Source organism: Geotrypetes seraphini, chromosome 9, assembly GCF_902459505.1.
Source record: "Geotrypetes seraphini chromosome 9, aGeoSer1.1, whole genome shotgun sequence".
NCBI classification, from domain to species: domain Eukaryota; kingdom Metazoa; phylum Chordata; class Amphibia; order Gymnophiona; family Dermophiidae; genus Geotrypetes; species Geotrypetes seraphini.
In genome coordinates, this window is record NC_047092.1 from 160,518,972 (window position 1) to 160,540,309 (window position 21,338).

At 42.1% G+C, this 21,338-nt stretch overlaps 1 protein-coding gene across 1 annotated transcript; it reads right to left on the reverse strand.

Moving 5' to 3' along the window:
- Positions 1-579: 579 nt before the first annotated feature.
- STRIT1 (small transmembrane regulator of ion transport 1) lies at positions 580-20,180 on the reverse strand. The gene is made up of 3 exons (XM_033959393.1): positions 19,942-20,180; positions 2,174-2,273; positions 580-872 (listed from the first exon to the last, which is right to left on the reverse strand). The coding sequence occupies exons 1-2, from the start codon at positions 19,952-19,954 to the stop codon at positions 2,179-2,181; spliced, it is 108 nt and encodes a 35-aa protein (XP_033815284.1). The 5' UTR covers positions 19,955-20,180; the 3' UTR covers positions 580-872; positions 2,174-2,178.
- Positions 20,181-21,338: the final 1,158 nt, after the last annotated feature.

The following is a 21,338-nucleotide window of genomic DNA, read 5'->3' on the forward strand; positions in this document are numbered from 1 at the left end:
TTTTTCTGCATCCCAAACATTTCTTTGATGTTTCTGGCATCTTCATGATGGTAAGTAGAAAAAGTCTTGATGGTAGAAAAGTTGTAATGGAGAGCTGTAGAAAATCCGACCGATGGGAACGGGCGGAGACTAAAGACCGGGGATTAGGGGGAAGCAGGGGGAAATGGGTAGTGCTCGGGCATGCCCAGTGGGGCCCGGGCACTGCACGTGCTCAGAGAAAAAAAAAATCTCTCTGAGCTATTGGAAAGCTTATCCGCAAATTGGGAGCTGTTGGGACAACACCCCATATGTGGCTGACTCATCCTGCTTGTCCTAGGAGAAAAATACTTTAATGTTTCTGCTACTACCTCTTTCCACTAACCCCTTGGTTTCTTGTTTTGAAAGCTGTTTTGAAACTTTGAAAAATCTGGCTTCCCAACAAACTAGCCTATTCCTATCACTTTGCATCACTTTTAGCGCTTGCAAAAGAACATCCCTACTCTTCCCTTACATCAGCAGATTAGTTGAGGGCTAACTTGTATGTTTCTTGCTTTTAAAAATATGAAATTTGCTTTAATAATAAATTATTTGATTAGTAAATAATCTTCTCTTTTCATCATTTATTTATGGTTTCAGATTTCCTTTCATCTCTAGGCACTATATAAGCTTTGATTTCTCTTTCAGGGCATACTGGTGCAATATATATATATATATATATAGAAATACAGCATGTGCAGGCCACATCTCACACAAACTAGACAACATCAGCTTCCAAGCTCTTCCTGCGACACCATGTGAAAAAAATCTTCTTGCCTACAGGTCACATTTCACACAAATTAGACAGCATCAGCTTCCAAGCTCTTCCTGTGACAGCATGTGAAAAATTTTCTTGCCTATGTAACATGAAAGAAAAACAAGGAGCTTTGTAAATGCATGTGGTATGTGATATATGGTACATTTGTATAATTTTCAGGAGTATATTAGATACTATTCCAGTGTATATATAAATAGTCCCAAAAGTTCACTGGTCTGTAAATTTGATACTTCAATCCTCGATCTTCAACTCTAGTAGTATACACTCAGAATATATGTATTCAGTGCTCCCCCATGAATTTGAGGTCCGCGATTTGCAGTCCCGGTCATTTGCGGTATTTTCCAACCGCGAATGACCGGGCACAAGAGGGCAGCCGGAGAGCTGGCGAGTGAAGGAAATCACTCGCAGTATGCACCAACCGCCTCTTCCTGTAAAGTCGGGCCTCACCAATCAGGAGCTGCATGTCAAAGCAGCTCCTGATTGGTGAGGCCCAACCTTTGTACAGGAAGGCAGTCGGAGCATACAGCAAGTGATTTCCTTCACTCACCGGCACTCCGGCTGCCCTCTCCTACTGCCCTCTCCTGTCTCCCCTTCGCAAATATCGGGGAAGTACTGTATATGCTATACCCAAGAGGAATAAGAATGTAATGTTTTATTGAACCTTGCCAGTTGACACTCCTCCTGAAAAAGCCATTTGGGCGAAACTTAGGACTGAGTTGGGGAGATGCCAAGAAAATTGCACATATGATTTGACACGAGGAGAAGGATTCCTGCGGAGCCACGCTGAATAACTCACCACTGCTGGAAATTATAAGTTAAGTGAGATTGATCAGTTTCTTAATAAGGATATCTTATCATATACCAGCTCTGGTAATCATTTAATGATGAATAGGTAACAATACAATGGATTCATCTAAGGCAGTGGTTCCCAACCCTGTCCTGGAGGAACACCAGGCCAATTGGGTTTTCAGGCTAGCCCTAATGAATATGCATGAAGCAAATTTGCATGCCTATCACTTCCATCATATGCAAATCTCTCTCATGCATATTCATTAGGGCTAGCCTGAAAACCCGATTGGCCTGGTGTTCCTCCAGGACAGGGTTGGGAATCACTGATCTAAGGGACGCATAAGCGTTATGATGGTCGTGATTTGATCTCGCTGTGGCTCCAATGCAGGAGATTGAGCACTGAACACTTATGATTTCATTAATTAATTATGTATTTACTTATATATATATATATATATATATATATATATATAAGTAAATACATAATTAATTAATATATATATATATATATTATATATATATATATATATACTAGAGTTGAAGATCAAGGATTGAAGTATCACATATACGGTGCACTGCCACACAACTTACCTGTGTCAAGAGAAGATAATGTAAACCATTACTCCACAACCAATAATCCAACCAGCTATTAGAAGAGCGGGGACAATCAAACGGCTGTATTCGATTTGGCCTGTGAAAATAAATTAAAGACTTCATTCAAAGATGTCAGAATGGCACTTAAGATGAATTGCAGACAGCCACAGAAATTATGATGGGGTAAAGCATTATTGTTTTGATGATATTAAAATCATAAAGTAGTTATATGAAAATGCAACTGTATTCCTTTAGAACAGTGGTCTCAAACTTGCAGTCCACGGGCTGCATGCGGCCCGCCAGGTACTATTTTGAGGCCTTTGGTATGTTACCATTGTTCTAGAACGTTGCCCACCTCACTGCTGTAACCTCACGCAAGCACTTTCCTGTGTCTGTACACGATTGCGAAGTGGAGTGGAGAGGACAATCGCGTAGTCAGGTTACAGCAGTGAGACGGGCAACGTTCCAGAGTGTAAGGTAACCACTGGAGGCAGTGCAGCTCATGCGTGTGTACGTAATCTCATGAACTCTTGTGAAATTCGGCACCTCTCCTGGCGGTGACTGCTTGATGTAAGATGGAGGTTGTGTCCAGTGCTAGAGGAGCTGAAGGCGGTTGCGGACGTGACCACCGTACACTTAAGGCACAAGTTTTTCAGGCACAAGTCGGATATTGATTCTCCCCTCTACAAAAAAGCCTAGAGGACTGCATCAAAATCTTGTCTCTTGCAGTTAATACTTTAGAATCTAAATCACAATTTTGTATGAGGTAAAACACTATAGTTTATAAATCTTTCCTTAATTGCTTCTGATAATTTCAGCTATACACAGCTGAAGGCAGTGCAACATGCAGAAAGTGAAAAACTATTTAAACTTCACTTTATGCATGTTGCAATGCTTTCAGCTGTGTATAGCTGAAATTATCAGAAGCAATTAAGGAAAGATTTATAAACTATAATGAGTTTTACCTCATGCAAAAATGTCATTTCTTTAATAAGACATTGACTATTTTTTCTGAGGCCCTCCAAGTACCTACAAATCCAAAATGTGGCCCTGCAAAGGGTTTGAGTTTGAGACCACTGGCTTAACTGTAACCATGACATCCTGTTTGTCTTTGGGAAGCAGAGCTGAGCTTGTGATGTCATAATGCCTCATTCCACCAATAAGAGCCAACCTCATCAGTGATGTCACAATGGCTTGATTGTCCTGTTCTCCCATCTGCCTTCCAACCCAGCCAGCAGATTAACCATTCCCCTTAACTCAATGGTCTCAAGCTCTTTAATAAGCCATTAACTATTTTTTCTGCGGCCCTCCAAGTACCTACAAATCCAAAATGTGGCCCTGCAAAGGGTTTGAGTTTGAAACCGCTGCTTTAGAATACAAGGCAACAATTTTGCTATCGTCTCCACTGACTTACATTTTCTGTGGATTACTAACCACCACTTGTCCTGTCACATTTTCTCATCATTTTTGTTTCACCTCACATAGCAATTTGCCATTCATTTTTTCTCACATGCGCACCATCACTTATTCATGGTAATTTATCCAGGTCTTTTATCCACGGCCTATATATGGGTTTTGCATTCCAAACAGTGGATGGGGCTTCCTTATATGGGGCGGCCTATCTAACAACATCGTAGATAAACCGCCCCATTAGTAGGTCCCCCCGTACCTTTTTAAATAATGTAGCTCCCTTGTTGACCTCCTGCAATGTCGCGGCTGCAATGCAGGGCAGAAGTGATCATTTCAGCATCCAGCCCAACTGAGAACTGACACTGGCATAAGAACATAAGCATAAGAACATAAGCAATGCCTCTGCTGGGTCAGACCTGAGGTCCATCATGCCCAGCAGTCCGCTCACGCGGCGGCCCAACAGGTCCAGGACCTGTGCAGTAATCCTCTATTTATACCCCTCTATCCCCTTTTCCAGCAGGAAATTGTCCAATCCTTTCTTAAACCCCTGTACTGTACTCTGCCCTATTACTCCCTCTGGAAGCGCATTCCAGGTGTCCACCACTCGTTGGGTAAAGAAGAACTTCCTAGCATTCGTTTTAAATCTGTCCCCTTTCAACTTTTCCAAGTGTCCTCTTGTTCTTTTATTTTTCGAAAGTTTGAAGAATCTGTCCTTCTCTACTCTCTCTATGCCCTTCATGATTTTATAAGTCTCTATCATATCCCCTCTAAGTCTCCTCTTCTCCAGGGAAAAGAGACCCAGTTTCTCCAATCTCTCAGCGTATGAGAGGTTTTCCATCCCTTTTATCAAGCGTGTCGCTCTCCTCTGAACCCTCTCGAGTAACGCCATATCCTTCCTAAGGTACGGAGACCAATATTGGACGCAGTATTCCAGATGCGGGCGCACCATCGCCCGATACAATGGCAGGATAACTTCTTTTGTCCTTGTTGTAATACCCTTCTTGATTATGCCTAGCATTCTATTTGCTTTCTTAGCGGCTGTTGCGCACTGTGCCGTCGGCTTCATTGTCATGTCCACCATTACCCCCAAGTCCCTTTCTTGGTTGCTCTCATTCAATAATATCCCTCCCATCGTATAGTTGTACCTCGGGTTTCTGTTTCCAACATGCAATACTTTACATTTCTCAACGTTGAACTTCATCTGCCATCTCGCCGCCCATTCTCCCAATTTGTTCAAGTCCCTTTGCAATTCTTCGCATTCCTCTTTAGTCCCAGCTCCACTAAATAGTTTTGTATCGTCCGCAAATTTTATTATCTCACACTTCGTGCCTGTTTCTAGATCATTTATGAATATATTAAATAGCAGCGGCCCTAGCACTGAGCCCTGCGGAACACCACTCGTGACCCCCATCCAGTCCGAGTAGTGGCCCTTCACCCCTACCCTCTGTTTCCTACCCGCCAACCAGTTTCTGATCCATCTATGTACGTCTCCGTCCACTCCATGGTTCTTCAGTTTCCGGAGTAGACGTTCGTGAGGCACCTTGTCAAAGGCTTTTTGGAAATCAAGGTATATGATGTCTATGGGGTCTCCTCTGTCCATCCGTTTGTTAATTCCTTCGAAGAAGTGCAATAAGTTCGTTAGGCACGATCTCCCCCTGCAGAAATCATGTTGGGTTGTTTTCAAAAGTTCGTTTCTTTCCAGATGTTCATCGATGTGTTCTTTAATCAGTGCTTCCGTCAGTTTCCCCGGAACCGAGGTCAAACTCACTGGTCTGTAGTTTCCCGGGTCACCTCTTGATCCCTTTTTAAAGATGGGCGTGACATTGGCTATCTTCCAATCCTCCGGGATCATGCCTGTTTTCAAGGATAGGTTGCAAATTTGCTGCAGTAGTTCCGCTATCTCCTCCTTTAATTCCTTCAGAACCCTGGGATGGATTCCGTCCGGACCCGGGGATTTGTCAGTTTTAAGTTTTTCTATCTGCCTGTGTACATCATCAAGGCTCACTTCCATGGATGTTAATTTTTCTGCTTGATTTCCATTGAAGATTTGTTCAGGTTCCGGTATGTTGGTTGTGTCTTCGTTTGTAAATACTGGCATTGAAGAAGTAGCGCGGGGCAGGCTGGACGCTGAAAGATCGCTCCTGCACTGCACTGCGGCCGCAACATTGCAGGAGGCAGCCGGCGGAGGTAGGGTATTTAGCAGGGGGGGAGGGATGTATAAGCCACCCACATGTGGTTTTAAAATTCTTAGATAAGCCGCAGCTTTTAACATGTGGTGGCTTATCTAAGAGTTTTAATCTTTATTGAATCACAGCTTTTATTTAATTTACAAACTTATACAATGAAACACTTTCAGCGACTTTGTATTGATTCAGCTTCCAATAACAGGTACTCCCAGGGGGTTGTATACTGCGTGGTCTGCCCCTGCGGATTATTGTATATTGGCCAAACTAGTAGGAAGATTAAAACACGTATAATTGAACATCTAAGCAATATCCGCAGGGGCAGAGTTTCCGCCCCCCTGGTAGATCATTGGTTGAAGGAAGATCATTCTTTGTCTGATTTTAAATACACAGTACTTGTTCATATCAACCACTACGAAGGAGACATCTGTAAACTTTTATTACAGAAAGAACAACGATTCATTTATAATTGGAATATGTTAGTCCCGAACGGTTTAAACTCAGAGATCGAGTGGTTGAACATTTAAATTAATGTGTGGTGCCCTCGGGTGATAGGTCATTCCCGGCGTGCAAGTCAGTATGTTCCAATCTGATGGGAGTGTTAGTGTGAGTATATTTAAATCCGGGGATTTTGGTAGTTCCATTCAGTTCCTGTTCCGGTGCCGTTCCCCGGTTGAGTTCGCCTGTATAGGTATGCTTATTATTCCTTTAATGATATATGAAGAGTAAAGTTATGAAGGGTAGAGGGTGACAGGATAATCGCGCGCCAGACGCCAGTGCGCCGACAATCCAGCGCTGACAATTTGGCGGAAGACAGAATTGCGCAGGGGACAAAATAATTTTTTAAGAGCTCCGACTGGGGGGGTTTGGGGTGGCAACCCCCCCCCCCATTTTATTGGTTAGTGTTTGCGCTGCTGTTGCGGGGGGGGGTTGAAACCCCCCACATTATAGAGAAAACGGAACTTTTCCTGAAAAAAATCAGAAAAGTTCCGTTTTCGCTATAATGGAGGTTTCCAACCCCCTGAACCCCCTCCAACAGAAGCACGAACACTAACCAATAAAGTGGAGGGGTTGCCACCCCAAACCCTCCATCAGAGCTCTTTAAAAATTACTTTTTCCCCCGCACGCTTTTGTCTTGCGCTGAATTGTCGGCGCTGGATTGTCAGCGCGCTGACGTCTTGCGCTCCACTGTCTATGAACCAAGGTAGAGTTGTGAAATATGGAGATTCAGTTATGTAAGTAGCTCTGTTTTCGTTTTTATAATGTTTTTAACGGTAATTTGTTTTAACCTAGACCCCTCCTGACGAAGAAAACGAAACCTGGGTCGGGGGGCCAGGCATTGAAGTTAATATGCACAAGGCACCTTAATATCACTTTTGCACGAGTCACTGTTGTTTACATGAATTGCTTAAATTGCACAAGTATTCCATGGACGCTGCTATAGATCTGTATATTTGCCCACCATTTTGTGGTAGGTGCATGAAGAAAAATGTGGCTGGTTATTTAGCCGTATGAACTTTTCCAGCGTTATTGGAAGCTGAATCAATACAAAGTCGCTGAAAGTGTTTTATTGTATAAGTTTGTAAATTAAATAAAAGCTGTGATTCAATAAAGATTATTGTTAATTCATCACAGAATACTAGCAAGTTTATCCCTATTAGTAGCTATATTATCTAAGAGTTTTAAAACATGTATAGGCATTTTTTTGCAGGCTATACAGTGGGGCGGCCTATATGCAAGGGAAATATGGTAGGACCCATGAGCAAGGCATTTTTAGTTTTACCAAAACACAGCCCAAGTCGGGTCACTTGAAATTTTAAACACCATTTGGCTTGTTTTTTATTCTGTGGGTCACTTGTGACTGTATATATCCTTTGTGGATTGCTTTTATGTTATTTGGATGCTTATTAAACCACAAACTGGTACATTCAATTTCATATTCCACAATTTTGTTGTCTGTCACTGGCATTCCACCAGAGGGAACCTGTGCACTGGACCAGTGAGACAGCATAGTTAATTTGCATAAGAGCTGCAAGTGCTGCTGGGAATGGTCCACTCATCCTGAGTGAATTGTGGTGCTGTAAAGAACAGCTTCCAGCACAGAGAACTCAGAAAGTAAGGAGTTCCTTTGGGAGCTGGGTGACCCTTGCTGTCAGAAATCTGAGTAAGTTAATTGAATTTCTACCAAAACAGATTATAGTGCAGCTTCTAGATCAGTGGTCTGAGACATAATACTTTTATCAGGCTTTTTGTCAGACAAATCTGATCAATTATTTTCATAGAGATTAAGAGAAAGTGGGTATTTAGATTTAAGTAAGATCATAGGGAATTTATTTTAAAAAAAAACAAAAAACTGAGCACCTTTTTTATGGGTCCTGGAATGACTAAGGCTCCCTTTTATGAAGCTGTGTTAGGGATGTTTTTATCACCAGCCGCTGCAGTAAAAGCTTTGACACTTATAGGAATTCTATGAATGTCAGAGCTTTTACCACAACGCAAGCAATAAAATAAACCCTAACGCAGCTTCATAAAAGGGGGCCTAATCCCCCCCCTCCTTTTCTAAACTGCGATAGCAGTTATTTATTTATTTATCCAATTTTCTATACCGATCTCCCAAGGGAGCTCTGAACGGTTTACATGAATTTATTCAGGTACTCAAGCATTCCCTGTCATGTACCTGGGGTAATGGGGGGTTTAAGTGACTTGTCCAGTGTCACAAGGAGCATCATGGGTTTGAACCCAACAACCTCAGGATGCTGAGGCTGTAGCTTTAACCACTGCATCACACTCATAGACTTCCTATGTGTTGGGAGCGGCGCGGCGCATTCAGCGTGGCTCCCTGCGCTAATAACCTCTATTGCGGTTTAGTAAAAGAGGTTATTGGTTAGAATCCGTTTGAGTTAGAGCTGAGAAAGGGTAGTGATAACTGGAGCTGGAGGTAATCTAATCTAATCTAATCTAATGCTTAGGTTTGTATACCGCATCATCTCCACGTTCGTAGAGCTCGACGCGGTTTACAGTAGGAGAAATAGGAAGGAACTACAACAGAGGGTTAGAGGTAGAAGTGTGAAGAAAATTTAGAGGACTTGGGATGCCAAGATAGAAGAGTTTCCTTGATTCCTAAGTTGGAGGGAGACTTACATTTTTTGAGAAAAGCCAGGTTTTCAGATGTTTGCGGAAAACTTGGAGAGAGCTCAAGTTCCGAAGAGGGGAGGTAAGGTTGTTCCAGAGCTCAGTGATTTTGAAGTGGAGGGAGGTCCCTAGCTTTCCTGTGTGGGAAATGCCTTTTAGCGAGGGGAAGGATAGTTTTAATTTGTGGGAGGATCTGGTGGTATTAGGGTTTGAGGAATTCCAAGAAAGAGGGATAAAGGGCGGGAGGATACCATATAGGATTTTGAAAGTTAAACAGGCGCATTTATAATACCTTTCTAATTGGATTAATGTAATATAGCAGTGACAAGCTTGAAAGACTTTATCAGGTTTCAAAAGCTCTTCAACAAACTGTGACTTGATGAAGAGATGATAACTGTCAAAAGCTTGTCATGGCCATATTAAATGAGCCCAGCAATTGTTTGCTGGCCCTTAGCAAAAGAAATGTACGTCCACTTCATAAAATCTAAGGGCCCGATTCTATAAATAGTGCGTAAGTTAGGCATTGCATGGCAACCTAATTGCAGATGCCTAGTGACACCTAACTAAATTCCACACACAACACAAATTGCGTTAACAACCTTAATCAATGAGACAATCGATCACACCCTTAATCTTTAACAAAATTTTAGAAAATCAATCAATTAAATGCTGTTCATGGAATCCCACGTGGCGCCTACCTGAAAAGTAGGCATGGTTAGGGGCTGAGAATAGTCGTGGTAAACGTAGGCCTTGCTAGGCATGCAAGATAGGTGCTTTTACATTAGGCCCAGTAAAACCTGGCCTGAATGGGCCCATCGATGGCTTCCCTTTATGCTTTCTGCAGACCATTTGGCCGTTGCTCTGTTGGTTCTCTCTGGTATTTTGGACTAGAGAATGACACGGTGACAAAATTAATCACCGTTCCCGTCCCCGCGGATAACCGCGGGAAATAATCCCATCTCATTTTTTAGTGTCTATTTCAGCCTCAGTCCTTCTACACCAGCATTCTTCAAAGCAAAGCTTGTGGGTCAGTGGCTGTGGCCATTCATACTCTGATTCTTATGTGAGACAAGGATAATGAAGCCATTGTGACATCATTGATGTGATTGGCTCTTAGGCACTGGTGGAATGAGGCATTATGACATCACAATATCTGCTCTGGAAACCAGAGACTGCCATTCTGTAGTGTCTATCTCAACCTCAATCCTTCTACACCAGCATTCTTCAAAGCAAAGCTTGCGGGTCAGTGGTTGTGGCCATTCATACTCAGATTCTTCCCTCTCTCCTTAAAGAATGACATGAAGATGGTTTACCGCAGTTATCCGCGGGGACGGGAACGGTGATGAATTTTGTCACCGTGTCATTCTTTCCTTTGGACTTCACACTCCTCAAATGAGGCAAATCTTTCAGCTTGTGAGATTGGTAGGGCCACTGCTTTCTCATAGCATGGTAGTGTTATACTAACACTAATCCTGGTGGAAAAAGAGACATCTCTGCGGACGGAATATTACTTGTATTTTTAAGATGAAACCGAGTTGGCTGCTCTGTAAACTGGTGCTTTATTTTGTAACCTTTATATATTTCACTAGTCTTTAAGCCCGTTAAATTAACGGGTGCTAGAATAGATGTCTGTCTGTCTCTCTGTCTCTCTGGCCCCCTGTCTGTCATTCTTTCTCTCTCTCTATCCTTGGCTAGTGTTTGTGTGGGGAGGGGGAGGTTTCTTTCTCTCTTTCTCTGCTGTCTGTCTGTGTTTATTCTATCTGGCTCCCTGGCTCCCTGTCTTTCTTTCTGTATGTCTCTCTGTCTTTCTCCCTGGCCCTCCTGCCTACCTGTATTTATCTGTTGTCTCTCTGGCCCCCTGTCTGTTTGTCTTTCTTTATGTCTGTCTCTCTCCCTGGCCCCCTGTCTTTCTTTCTGTATGTCTCTCTGTCTTTCTCCCTGGCCCCCTGCCTACCTGTATTTATCTGACTGTCTCTCCGTGGCCCCCTTCTGACTCCCTACCCCCTCTCGAAAGCAAGCCCGTTACATTAATGGGTGCCCTGTGCAGCAGCATTAGCGTTTCCTCTACCCCCTTTCCCTTCCCGTGGTCCCGACTACAAAGCTGGTGATTCCAGCAGCGTGTGCAGCAGTCTCCACACGCTGCTTCGGGCCCTTCTACTGCCCTGATTTACTCTGGCACGTCCCTGATGACATCATCAGAGACGCGGCAGAGCAAATCAGGGCAGTAGAAAGGCCCGAAGCAGCGTGTGAAGACTGCTGCACAAGCTGGAATCGCAAGGTTGGTAGTCGGGTCCGCGGGAAGGGAAGGGTGGGGTGGCAAAGGACTCAGGTCCCGGTCGGCGGGATCAGTTTTTCGGTTCGTCCCGGGGGGGGGAGGCGCTCTTTGTACCCCAGTCCCGGCTTGTGGAGGCGATCGTCGGCTGGCTAGGAGCAGGCTTGTGGAGGCGATCGTCAGCGTGTAAAGAAACTTCCGTATTGTGAGGTGGAGAGCAGGGTGCGCATGCGCACTCGTGTTTCCGCGACGGATCAGGGAACACGACTTTTGAGTGCGCATGCGCGGCCTAGCATTTTATTATATTAGATAGCACTCTTTTTATACTTTGAGTTTTGAAAGAAACTCAATTGCAAAGAAATAATTCCACTTAATGAAACTGAAGTCTTTTAGGAATCAGTAGGGAAAAAAAAAAAGAGAAGTGTAAGTGATTATCAAGGCTGGATATTCCAAGGTCTGCTTTGTCCCAATTATTCAGGCTTTACCTGCTGAGGATTTTAGCATGTATGAATAATTTCTCATGGCTTAAAAAGCCAACAAATTAGTATTTAATTATTATACCATTTATGGTTAATTCACTGTTGTATAGCAGTCATAAAGCAACAGAAAAAAAACTCTCAAAACAGCTACATCCATTAAACAAACCCCCTCTTTTACTAAGGTGTGCTAATCATTCACGTGACTTATATTCTCAGCAGAAAGAGGCTAGGTAACCATAGTAATAAAAATGCACTTACAAAACCACAGTCACATATGACAATGACATTCCTTACATCCTTACGAGAACGTCTTGCACGTGATTGTGTTGTTAAAATTTCCTGCGCATGCGCGCATGTGTTGTAGTTCGCTGCGCGAAATTGTCCTGAGCTAAGTTGTCATGAGCTCAATTGTCACTGCACTCAGTTGTCTTGCGCTCAATTGTCATGCGCGCAATTGTCATTGCGCTTGTGTCATTTTGCACAATTGTCTTGCGCTCAGTTGTCATCGCGCAATTGTCCGGGCGCTTTTGTCTTGCGCGCATTTGACTTGCCACCGAATATGTTACAAAGTCACATTCGGTCAGGTTCTCTTTACTTATTTAATTCTTTTTCCATTGCTTCTCAGAGGAATCTTAGAAGATCCCTTGCTTTTTTGATATTTCCATCTGCCAAGGGTTGCAAATTTAAAAAACATCTTGACAGCACCCTTGTCTTTCAGGTAACTCTTTCTGATAAGGACTTCCGGCGCATGTTATTTACTTTGCATTCCTATTTACACTTTAGAAGACAACTAAAATCTTTTCTTTTCTCCAAGTTTATAGTCAGTTAGATTTCCATCTCGCCGTGCTCATCCCACGACGTGTACTTAATATAATCTTTTGTAAACCATATTGAACTTTATGGTTATGCGGTCTAGAAATCTGATTTTGTGTTATGTTATATTATGCCCATCATAGGCAGTTTGACATTCGTATATGTAAGGAGCAATCGAAATTCTTTGAGTCATCGAACAAAAAAAATGCATTGTGATGGCTGCTGTACCATCAAAGTGGCCCAAACTCTTGTTAACTAGTTTTATTTCCAGGGCTAAAGACATGTTCATGGATGTTTCAAGCAGCCATGCCTTCGGTTTGGCCCAAAGTGGCAACGGCTTTGCTTTATCTACTCTCGCTCCTATGTGGGTATAACCTGAATAAGGAACGGGTGGCTAGGCAAAGCTTATTTAATTTTTTGCTTGCACCCTTGCTGCTATCTGCTTTTGCATCTTGTTGATGAGTGCATGACAAGTTACTGCTTCAGCCTCAGAATCTCACAGAAAGTCTGTATTATTCAAAGTATTTTTTGATGGAATCTGCAGTTCTACATTACATAATGCCAGGCTGTGAATAACACTGAGGGTGACTCTCAGACTATGACGTGACATCATTCAGCATAGTGAGTACATTAAATTTGGTTAAAGGTAGGTATTGCACTAATGTTTAGCACAGGAGTGTCCAGCATCAGTCCTCAAGGGCCACAGTCCAGTTAGGGTTTTCAGAATTTCACTAGTGTCTTTAAAGGTGGTATATGGGATCAAAACGGAGAAATCCACAGAGAAAACAGAGTCCCATAAATTGAAGTATAGAATGTTAAGAAAGGGTGGCTGATAAAAATTCTCAGCCAAGACTTATAAGTTCCACATTAGCATCGTTGATTCTCAAAATGTTTAGCACAGGAGTGTCCAGCATCAGTCCTCAAGGGCCACAGTCCAGTTAGGGTTTTCAGAATTTCATTAATGTCTTTAAAGGTGGTATATGGGATCAAAACGGAGAAATCCACAGAGAAAACAGAGTCCCATAAATTGAAGTATAGAATGTTAAGAAAGGGTGGCTGATAAAAATTCTCAGCCAAGACTTATAAGTTCCACATTAGCATCGTTGATTCTCAAAATGTTTAGCACAGGAGTGTCCAGAATCAGTCCTCAAGGGCCACAGTCCAGTTAGGGTTTTCAGAATTTCATTAATATCTTTAAAGGTGGTATATGGGATCAAAACGGAGAAATCCACAGAGAAAACAGAGTCCCATAAATTGAAGTATAGAATGTTAAGAAAGGGTGGCTGATAAAAATTCTCAGCCAAGACTTATAAGTTCCACGTCAGCATCGTTGATTCTCAAAATGTTTAGCACAGGAGTGTCCAGCATCAGTCCTCAAGGGCCACAGTCCAGTTAGGGTTTTCAGAATTTCATTAATGTCTTTAAAGGTGGTATATGGGATCAAAACGGAGAAATCCACAGAGAAAACAGAGTCCCATAAATTGAAGTATAGAATGTTAAGAAAGGGTGGCTGATAAAAATTCTCAGCCAAGACTTATAAGTTCCACATTAGCATCGTTGATTCTCAAAATGTTTAGCACAGGAGTGTCCAGCATCAGTCCTCAAGGGCCACAGTCCAGTTAGGGTTTTCAGAATTTCACTAATGTCTTTAAAGGTGGTATATGGGATCAAAACGGAGAAATCCACAGAGAAAACAGAGTCCCATAAATTGAAGTATAGAATGTTAAGAAAGGGTGGCTGATAAAAATTCTCAGCCAAGACTTATAAGTTCCACATTAGCATCGTTGATTCTCAAAATGTTTAGCACAGGAGTGTCCAGCATCAGTCCTCAAGGGCCACAGTCCAGTTAGGGTTTTCAGAATTTCATTAATGTCTTTAAAGGTGGTATATGGGATCAAAACGGAGAAATCCACAGAGAAAACAGAGTCCCATAAATTGAAGTATAGAATGTTAAGAAAGGGTGGCTGATAAAAATTCTCAGCCAAGACTTATAAGTTCCACATTAGCATCGTTGATTCTCAAAATGTTTAGCACAGGAGTGTCCAGCATCAGTCCTCAAGGGCCACAGTCCAGTTAGGGTTTTCAGAATTTCATTAATATCTTTAAAGGTGGTATATGGGATCAAAACGGAGAAATCCACAGAGAAAACAGAGTCCCATAAATTGAAGTATAGAATGTTAAGAAAGGGTGGCTGATAAAAATTCTCAGCCAAGACTTATAAGTTCCACGTCAGCATCGTTGATTCTCAAAACCTCCCCCACCATTATGTAACACTCTAAAAAATTTTAAATAAGTTCTTTATTGCTTCTCTATAATGCTATACCGACAAAGCAAGATAGCGAAGGAGATAATAAATCAAAAAATTATAGTAAATCAAATAAATTATTAATTATTAAAGAGAATCCATTATACAACACAATTTCTAATATATCTACTTTCCAAATATTTATTTCTAATATGATAATAAGTAAAATAAACATACATATATAGAATCCAGAGAGCTGGATTGAAAATGTAATATGAGTTCATAAATATTAATATCAATGAAAATTAATATTAGTAATAAAGATTAGTACATCAGATTCTAAAAGTCCACACTACCAAAAAGCAAACACTATCATTGATAAATAAAGTTCAAACTTATCTGGAACAAATCCCAGAATCAGCAAAAGGTCTGATATTTGTTGAAACTAGTTGTAATCCAATAGAGGTGGACAAGAGGCTGATTTCAATCAATTGCAGCAGCTGAATCCATCTGGAAAACTAAATGTCCATGTGTTCCCGTGTCTCAAGCAATCAGAGATAAAACCATAAAGTGCAAATGCAAGTTTATTTTGAAGGTGACAAATTCATCATAGCAAGTATTGTGAATTCATATATCAACAGTCTCTATAATGCTTCCTTATGCTGGATATTTTCTTTCAGAATCTTAGTAGCTTATCCTCCACCCAGCAAAGGACTATAATAACTTATCTTGGGCTATGGAGGAGTTTTTGAGAATCAACGATGCTAATGTGGAACTTGTACGTCTTGGCTGAGAATTTTTATTCTATTGTGTCCAAGCTGGTTTCTGAGATTCTTAACATTCTATACTTAACATTCTATACTGCAATTTATGGGACTCTGTTTTCTCTGTGGTTTTCAGGATTTCCCCAACGAATATGCATGAGATCTATTTGCATGCACTGCCTCCATTGTATGCAGCTAGATCTCATGCAAATTCATTGGGGAAATCCTGAAAACCTCAACTGGTGAAGGCCGAGGTTGGACATCTTTGGTTTAGCACGTCTACTGAATCCCCTTCTATTAATGTCACCGCATGCCACTGCTGAAAACATTCTCTCCTGAAATGCCCTGAGACACACAAAAGGACAAACAGGGATTGGATGGATTCCTGAGGGATAAAGGGATCGTGGGATACTGAGAGAGGTGCTGGGATGTAACACAGGTATAGAAAGCTAACCAGGTAATAAGTATAGAAACCCAACCAGGTCGTGCATGTGCAAGACCGGAGGGCTAGGACTTCGATGGGAAGATAGGACTCAATGGGAAACCAAGGTGGCAAGGGGGCCCCTTCTGGTGATTCAGACAGGTCGTGACCTGTTTGGGCCGCCGCGGGAGCGGACTGCTGGGCAGGATGGACCTATGGTCTGACCCGGCGGAGGCACTGCTTATGTTCTTATGTTCTTATGACACTTGTACAACTGGGCACCTCCATTTAGGCGCCTCGAAACTGCATAGTAAAAGCCTACTCAGTAATGGAACCTGGGTGCCCATGTTCCATTATACAACATTAGAGTACCTATATCGGCACATATAACATTTACATGTGTGCAGTTACACCAGTCATAGACCAATTCTGGAGGCCGCACCTTCTAAAAGATATAAAAAGGATGGAGTCAGTCCAGAGGAAGGCTTCTAAAATGGTGGGTGGTCTTCATCATAAGGTGTATGGGGGCAGACTTAAAGATCTCAATCTGTATACTTTGGAGGAAAGGCGGGAGAGGGGAGATGTGATAGAGACGTTTAAATACCTATGTGATGTAAATGCGCATGAGTCTAGTCTTTCATTTGAAAGGAAGCTCTGGAATGAGAGGACATATGATGAAGATAAGAGGTGATAGGCTCCGGAGTAATCTGAGGAAATACTTTTTTACATAAAGGGTGGTAGATGTATGGAACAGTCTCCCAGAAGTGGTGGAGACAGAGACTGTGTCTGAATTCAAAAGGGTCTGGGATAGGCACGTGGGATCTCTTAGAGAGAGGAAGAGATAATGGTTATTGTGGATGGGCCATTTGGCCTTTATCTGCCATCATGTTTCTATAACCACAAAGCTCTATGACTTCACAATGCAAATGTTAAGAGCCTTAGCATATAATAAAAATGCTCTGTGACATCACAATGCAGGTGTAAAGAGCCTTAGCCAATAGGGAGAGGAAGAGATAGTGGATGCTGTGAATGGGCAGACTGGATGGGCCATTTGGCCTTTATCTGCCATCATGTTTCTATATTTCTGACATATCTGTGGATGCCTAAATACAGCAGGGATCTGCATAATTTACAGTACATAAGTGGAAGTCTCGCCCCTGTTCTGTCTTTGTGGACACCTCCCACTCGCATATGCTCATTATGTAAGTTGGGCGCACATACACACCACACAGTGAAGATGACAACAGCCACCAGCAGAGGTCTGGAAAGGTCTTTATTGTACTCTTCAATGACTCGATATGGGCTGTGTTTCAGGTGGAGTGCCTGCATTAGAATAGTGTATCAGAATAAATTTTAAAAAATAGAAAAAAATGATGTCAAATATCCAGCGGCATAAACCAACGATCCTACTGCCTTGGATTAAAGCTTGATGATTTATTGTGGCAAACAACGATCCGCTCTCCTTCTCTATGTCGTCGTCAACTCTACTAAGTGGTTTGCTTGTGCCATGTGTGTGTAAACTAGTTCTTCTGTTTGTATTTGATTTTTTTGAGTAAGGCGCACATTACATAATAATGCATGGGCATCAGCTGGCCCTTTGATGGGTAAGTGTACATTTGTTTCAAGTTTATTAAGATTTGTTATCTACGCAATATCATATACTTCAATGTGTATAACAATTTAAAAAAAATAAAAATAAAAAAGGGGGAAGACAAAACAAGACATTGTAAACAAATTATTTACATCTAATATAATAAAACGCTAGGCCACGCATGCGCACTCCCATCGCGTGGGTCCGTTTTCCGTGAGCTGTAGCGACCCATAGGAAGTGCGCATGCGCAGCTTATGGTTCTTTGAAAGACGCAGCGGTGGCTACTCTCACGATCCCCGTCTGCGTCGGACTTTCGACGCAGGTGGGGATCATGAGAGGAGCCACCACCGCGTCTTTCAACTAAAAAAAAAAATACGGCAAGGCGGATGTCGGCCGCGGCGGCTATCGGCGGCTGCAGGCCGCGGCAACTGTAGCCCGCCGCGGCCGAGCACGGAGACAGGCTGAAGTTTTTTTCAACTTCTCAAAGACGCTGCAGCGGCTCCTCTCAAGAGCCGCTCCTGCGTTGGAGAAGGCGGCGATCGTGAGAGGAGCTGCCGGGAAGTTACACTGCTGGGGACTCGGGCTGTTAGGTCCGTGCAGGCTCCTCTTGCAGTAAATAGAGGGAGAGGGAATGCTGCGGCTGCTGGACAGGGAAGTAGGGAAGGAGATAGAAAGAAAGACACAGGGACAGGGGCAGGGAGAGAGACTGAAAGACAGACAGACAAAGGGGGCCAGGGAGGGAGAGAGACAGAAAGAAAAAGACAGGGGTATGGAGAGAAACAGAAAGAAAGACAGACATATATTCTACCACCAGGGGGAGGAAGGGAGACAGAAAGAAAAGAAGAAAGACACAGGGACAGGGAGAGACACAGAAAGACAGACAGACAAAGGGGGCCAGGGAGAGAGACAGACACAAAAAGACAGCAGGACAGAGAGAGAGAGAGACGGAAATAAAGACAGACAGACAGACATATATTCTAGCACCCGTTAATATAACGGGCTAAAATACTAGTTCTAATATAAACAGGTACAAAAGGCAAGGGGGATGAACTACAATCTTTAAGGAAAGAAAAAGAAACAATACTGCTGTGCCACACACTTATGCATGGAAGCATTCTATACATTTGCATACGTAATGGGCACATAATTGTGGGTACCTCAATTATGAAATACCCTTCACATGGGCCCGTTTCATATGCACAGTCAAAGAGCCAAAAGTTGGTATGCAGATGGAGTTCGGTTATACCAGGACAAAGCTCAATTATATTGTGAAAAATAAATGATGTAAAACCGATGAAATCAGAAGTAGTAACATTTTGCATTTGCATTCCCATTAGGGTCCCTAATTATTTCCCTCTTTTATAGTTCCCAAAACGAACTCTCCCAAATTCCATTGGCAACCCACTCCTCATTTCAGCAGAGGAAAAGTCAGGGAGTGGGAAGGATAGAAAAACAACCCTGGGTCTCCGAGTCTTCAGCCCTTTGTCTAATGTTCTATTTGAATAGACCACCATTACCCTACAAAGTACGACATAATAAAAGGGGGAAAACGGTCAAATATGTGAACATTTGACCAATTATCAATTCAGATTTGAAGCATTTCTTTTCAACTGATTTGTACTAGAGAATGACACGGGGATAAATTTTTCCCCGTTCCCCACAAGAAATCGATTTTCCCGTCCCCGCAAGTTTTGTCGCTGCCCCTGCCCCATTCCTGTAAGCTCTGCCTTAACCGCACAAGCCTCGAACACTTATGATTTTAAAGTGTTTGAGGCTTGTGCAGATGAGGACGGAGCTTAGGCATTGGTGGAATGAGGCATTATGACATCACAATCTGAGCTCTAGAATGTTCCTACTTATGATTTTAAAGGGTTTGAGGCTTGTGCAGATGAGGACAGAGCTTAGGCATTGGTGGAATGAGGCATTATGACATCACAATCTGAGCTCTAGAATGTTGCTGCTTATGATTTTAAAGTGTTTGAGGCTTGTGCAGGTGAGGTCGGAGCTTAGGCATTGATGGAATGAGGCATTATGACATCACAGTCTCAGCTCTAGAATGTTGCTACTTAGGATTTTAAAGAAATTGAGTCTTGTGCAGATGAGGACAGAGCTTGCGGGAATAGGGCAGGGACAGGAAAATTAGTTCCTGCAGGGATGGAGAAAAATTTGTCCCCGTGTCATTCTCTAATTTGTACTCTTCTGTGTAGGGCCAGAAATTGCACTAGATATTGCACTGGAGTCAAGACTGAAGCATTTTCAATGCAAAATCATCTTTTTCTCCTGGAGAAAGTAATATAATACATGTAACTATTTGCACAGTAAAACTTGAAGAATATAGAGAGATGATTCCTAAGAAAGCTGAAAACGTGCAATTCACAGTCACAGAAAGTATGTACAAACTCTTTGCAAAAACAGTAGTGCATTCACTTGAAAAGCAAACAGGTTTATAGCTTACCGGACTCTGCCATTCCTGGTTGTGCTGAATTTATTTGGAAGATTCAAAGTCTGCTTGCGCTGTTCTTACTGTGAGTGTTTAGATGCTTTAAATAGAGATGCATTTGGAATGCAGCTGCCCACTTCACTGATGACAATTCACCCTTTTATGTGACTGATTGTCTGAAGGGATCAGCACCCATGAGGTTAGAGTTTTTCAGCTTGTCCTGATGGCGCACACTGGCACACAGACCTGCAGTGATCAGGTTTTAACTTGTAAATGAATCAAAAGGATAAGGCAGTGTTAGCTGTATTTATGATCTATGTAATAATGCTGGGCTCAAAGTGTTTTAATGTGCAGTGATGGATCCTGGAAGATTATTTATGGAACAGTGGGAATGCCTACGATCATTCTGTACCTTACTGCTTTGTGTATCGTTGAATCTGCTAAGCTCAAACATAAAAACACAGAAGGAATTACAGTGATACCTTGGAATCCAAACTTAATCCGTTCCAGAACCCCGTTCGAGTTCCAAGACAATTTTTCCCATTGAAAATAATAGAAACTGGATTAATTTGTTCCTGGGTCCCACAAACTCAAATTTTAACAGGAAATACACTGGATTTTAAGGTAAAATATTAACAAATATTCCAAAGCAGCATTCAGATTCTGGGGCACAAACACACACATACAATGTGCAGGGTGTTCGGATTCCAAGACAAAATTTACTACAAAAAAAAGTTTGGATCCCAAGTCGTTCAAGTTCTGGGGCGTTCGGATTCCGAGGTACCACTGTAACTTGGTTTCACTTGGTTTTTTTTGCTCATAGAAAGTTTTAGAATAAAATTTCCAAGTAGGGATCAAGAAGACAAATTATAATGTACAGTTCAAGGTGGTGTTTCACACTTGGATTAAGTAAATGAGTAGTTCAGGAAAGGTTTGTGTGTTCTAATCTAAAGAATACTCTCGGCTAAGGGTATCATTTAAGTTGTTACTTTAAAAAAAAAAAGTCTACATTTTATAAAATGTCTGTGATGGGATGGCTAACCAGCATCTTGCAAGTCACAAGTGGCTTCCTAACAGTGAAAGTGCAGTTCCATCGATGTAGTGACTGCAGAGGTATTTCTGTCAGCTTACATTGGCCAATGAGAGAGCAAGGAGCCATTCCAGGGTCTACAAGTGAAGAGAACAGGAAGACAATCCAAAATGAAGTGAGTTTTTAAAATATATCATTGAACGCAGAACGTAAAATAACTATTTCATATGTAAGCAGAATATGATATTGAAAGATAGATTCCAATTTTCTCCAAACTGACTGCCAAAACTGACGTACAAAGGAGCAATCAAATAACATATGTTTAAATGACCCAATTTCAGTCTGACAAGTCCAACAGGTTCTCGAACTCCTTTGCGATATT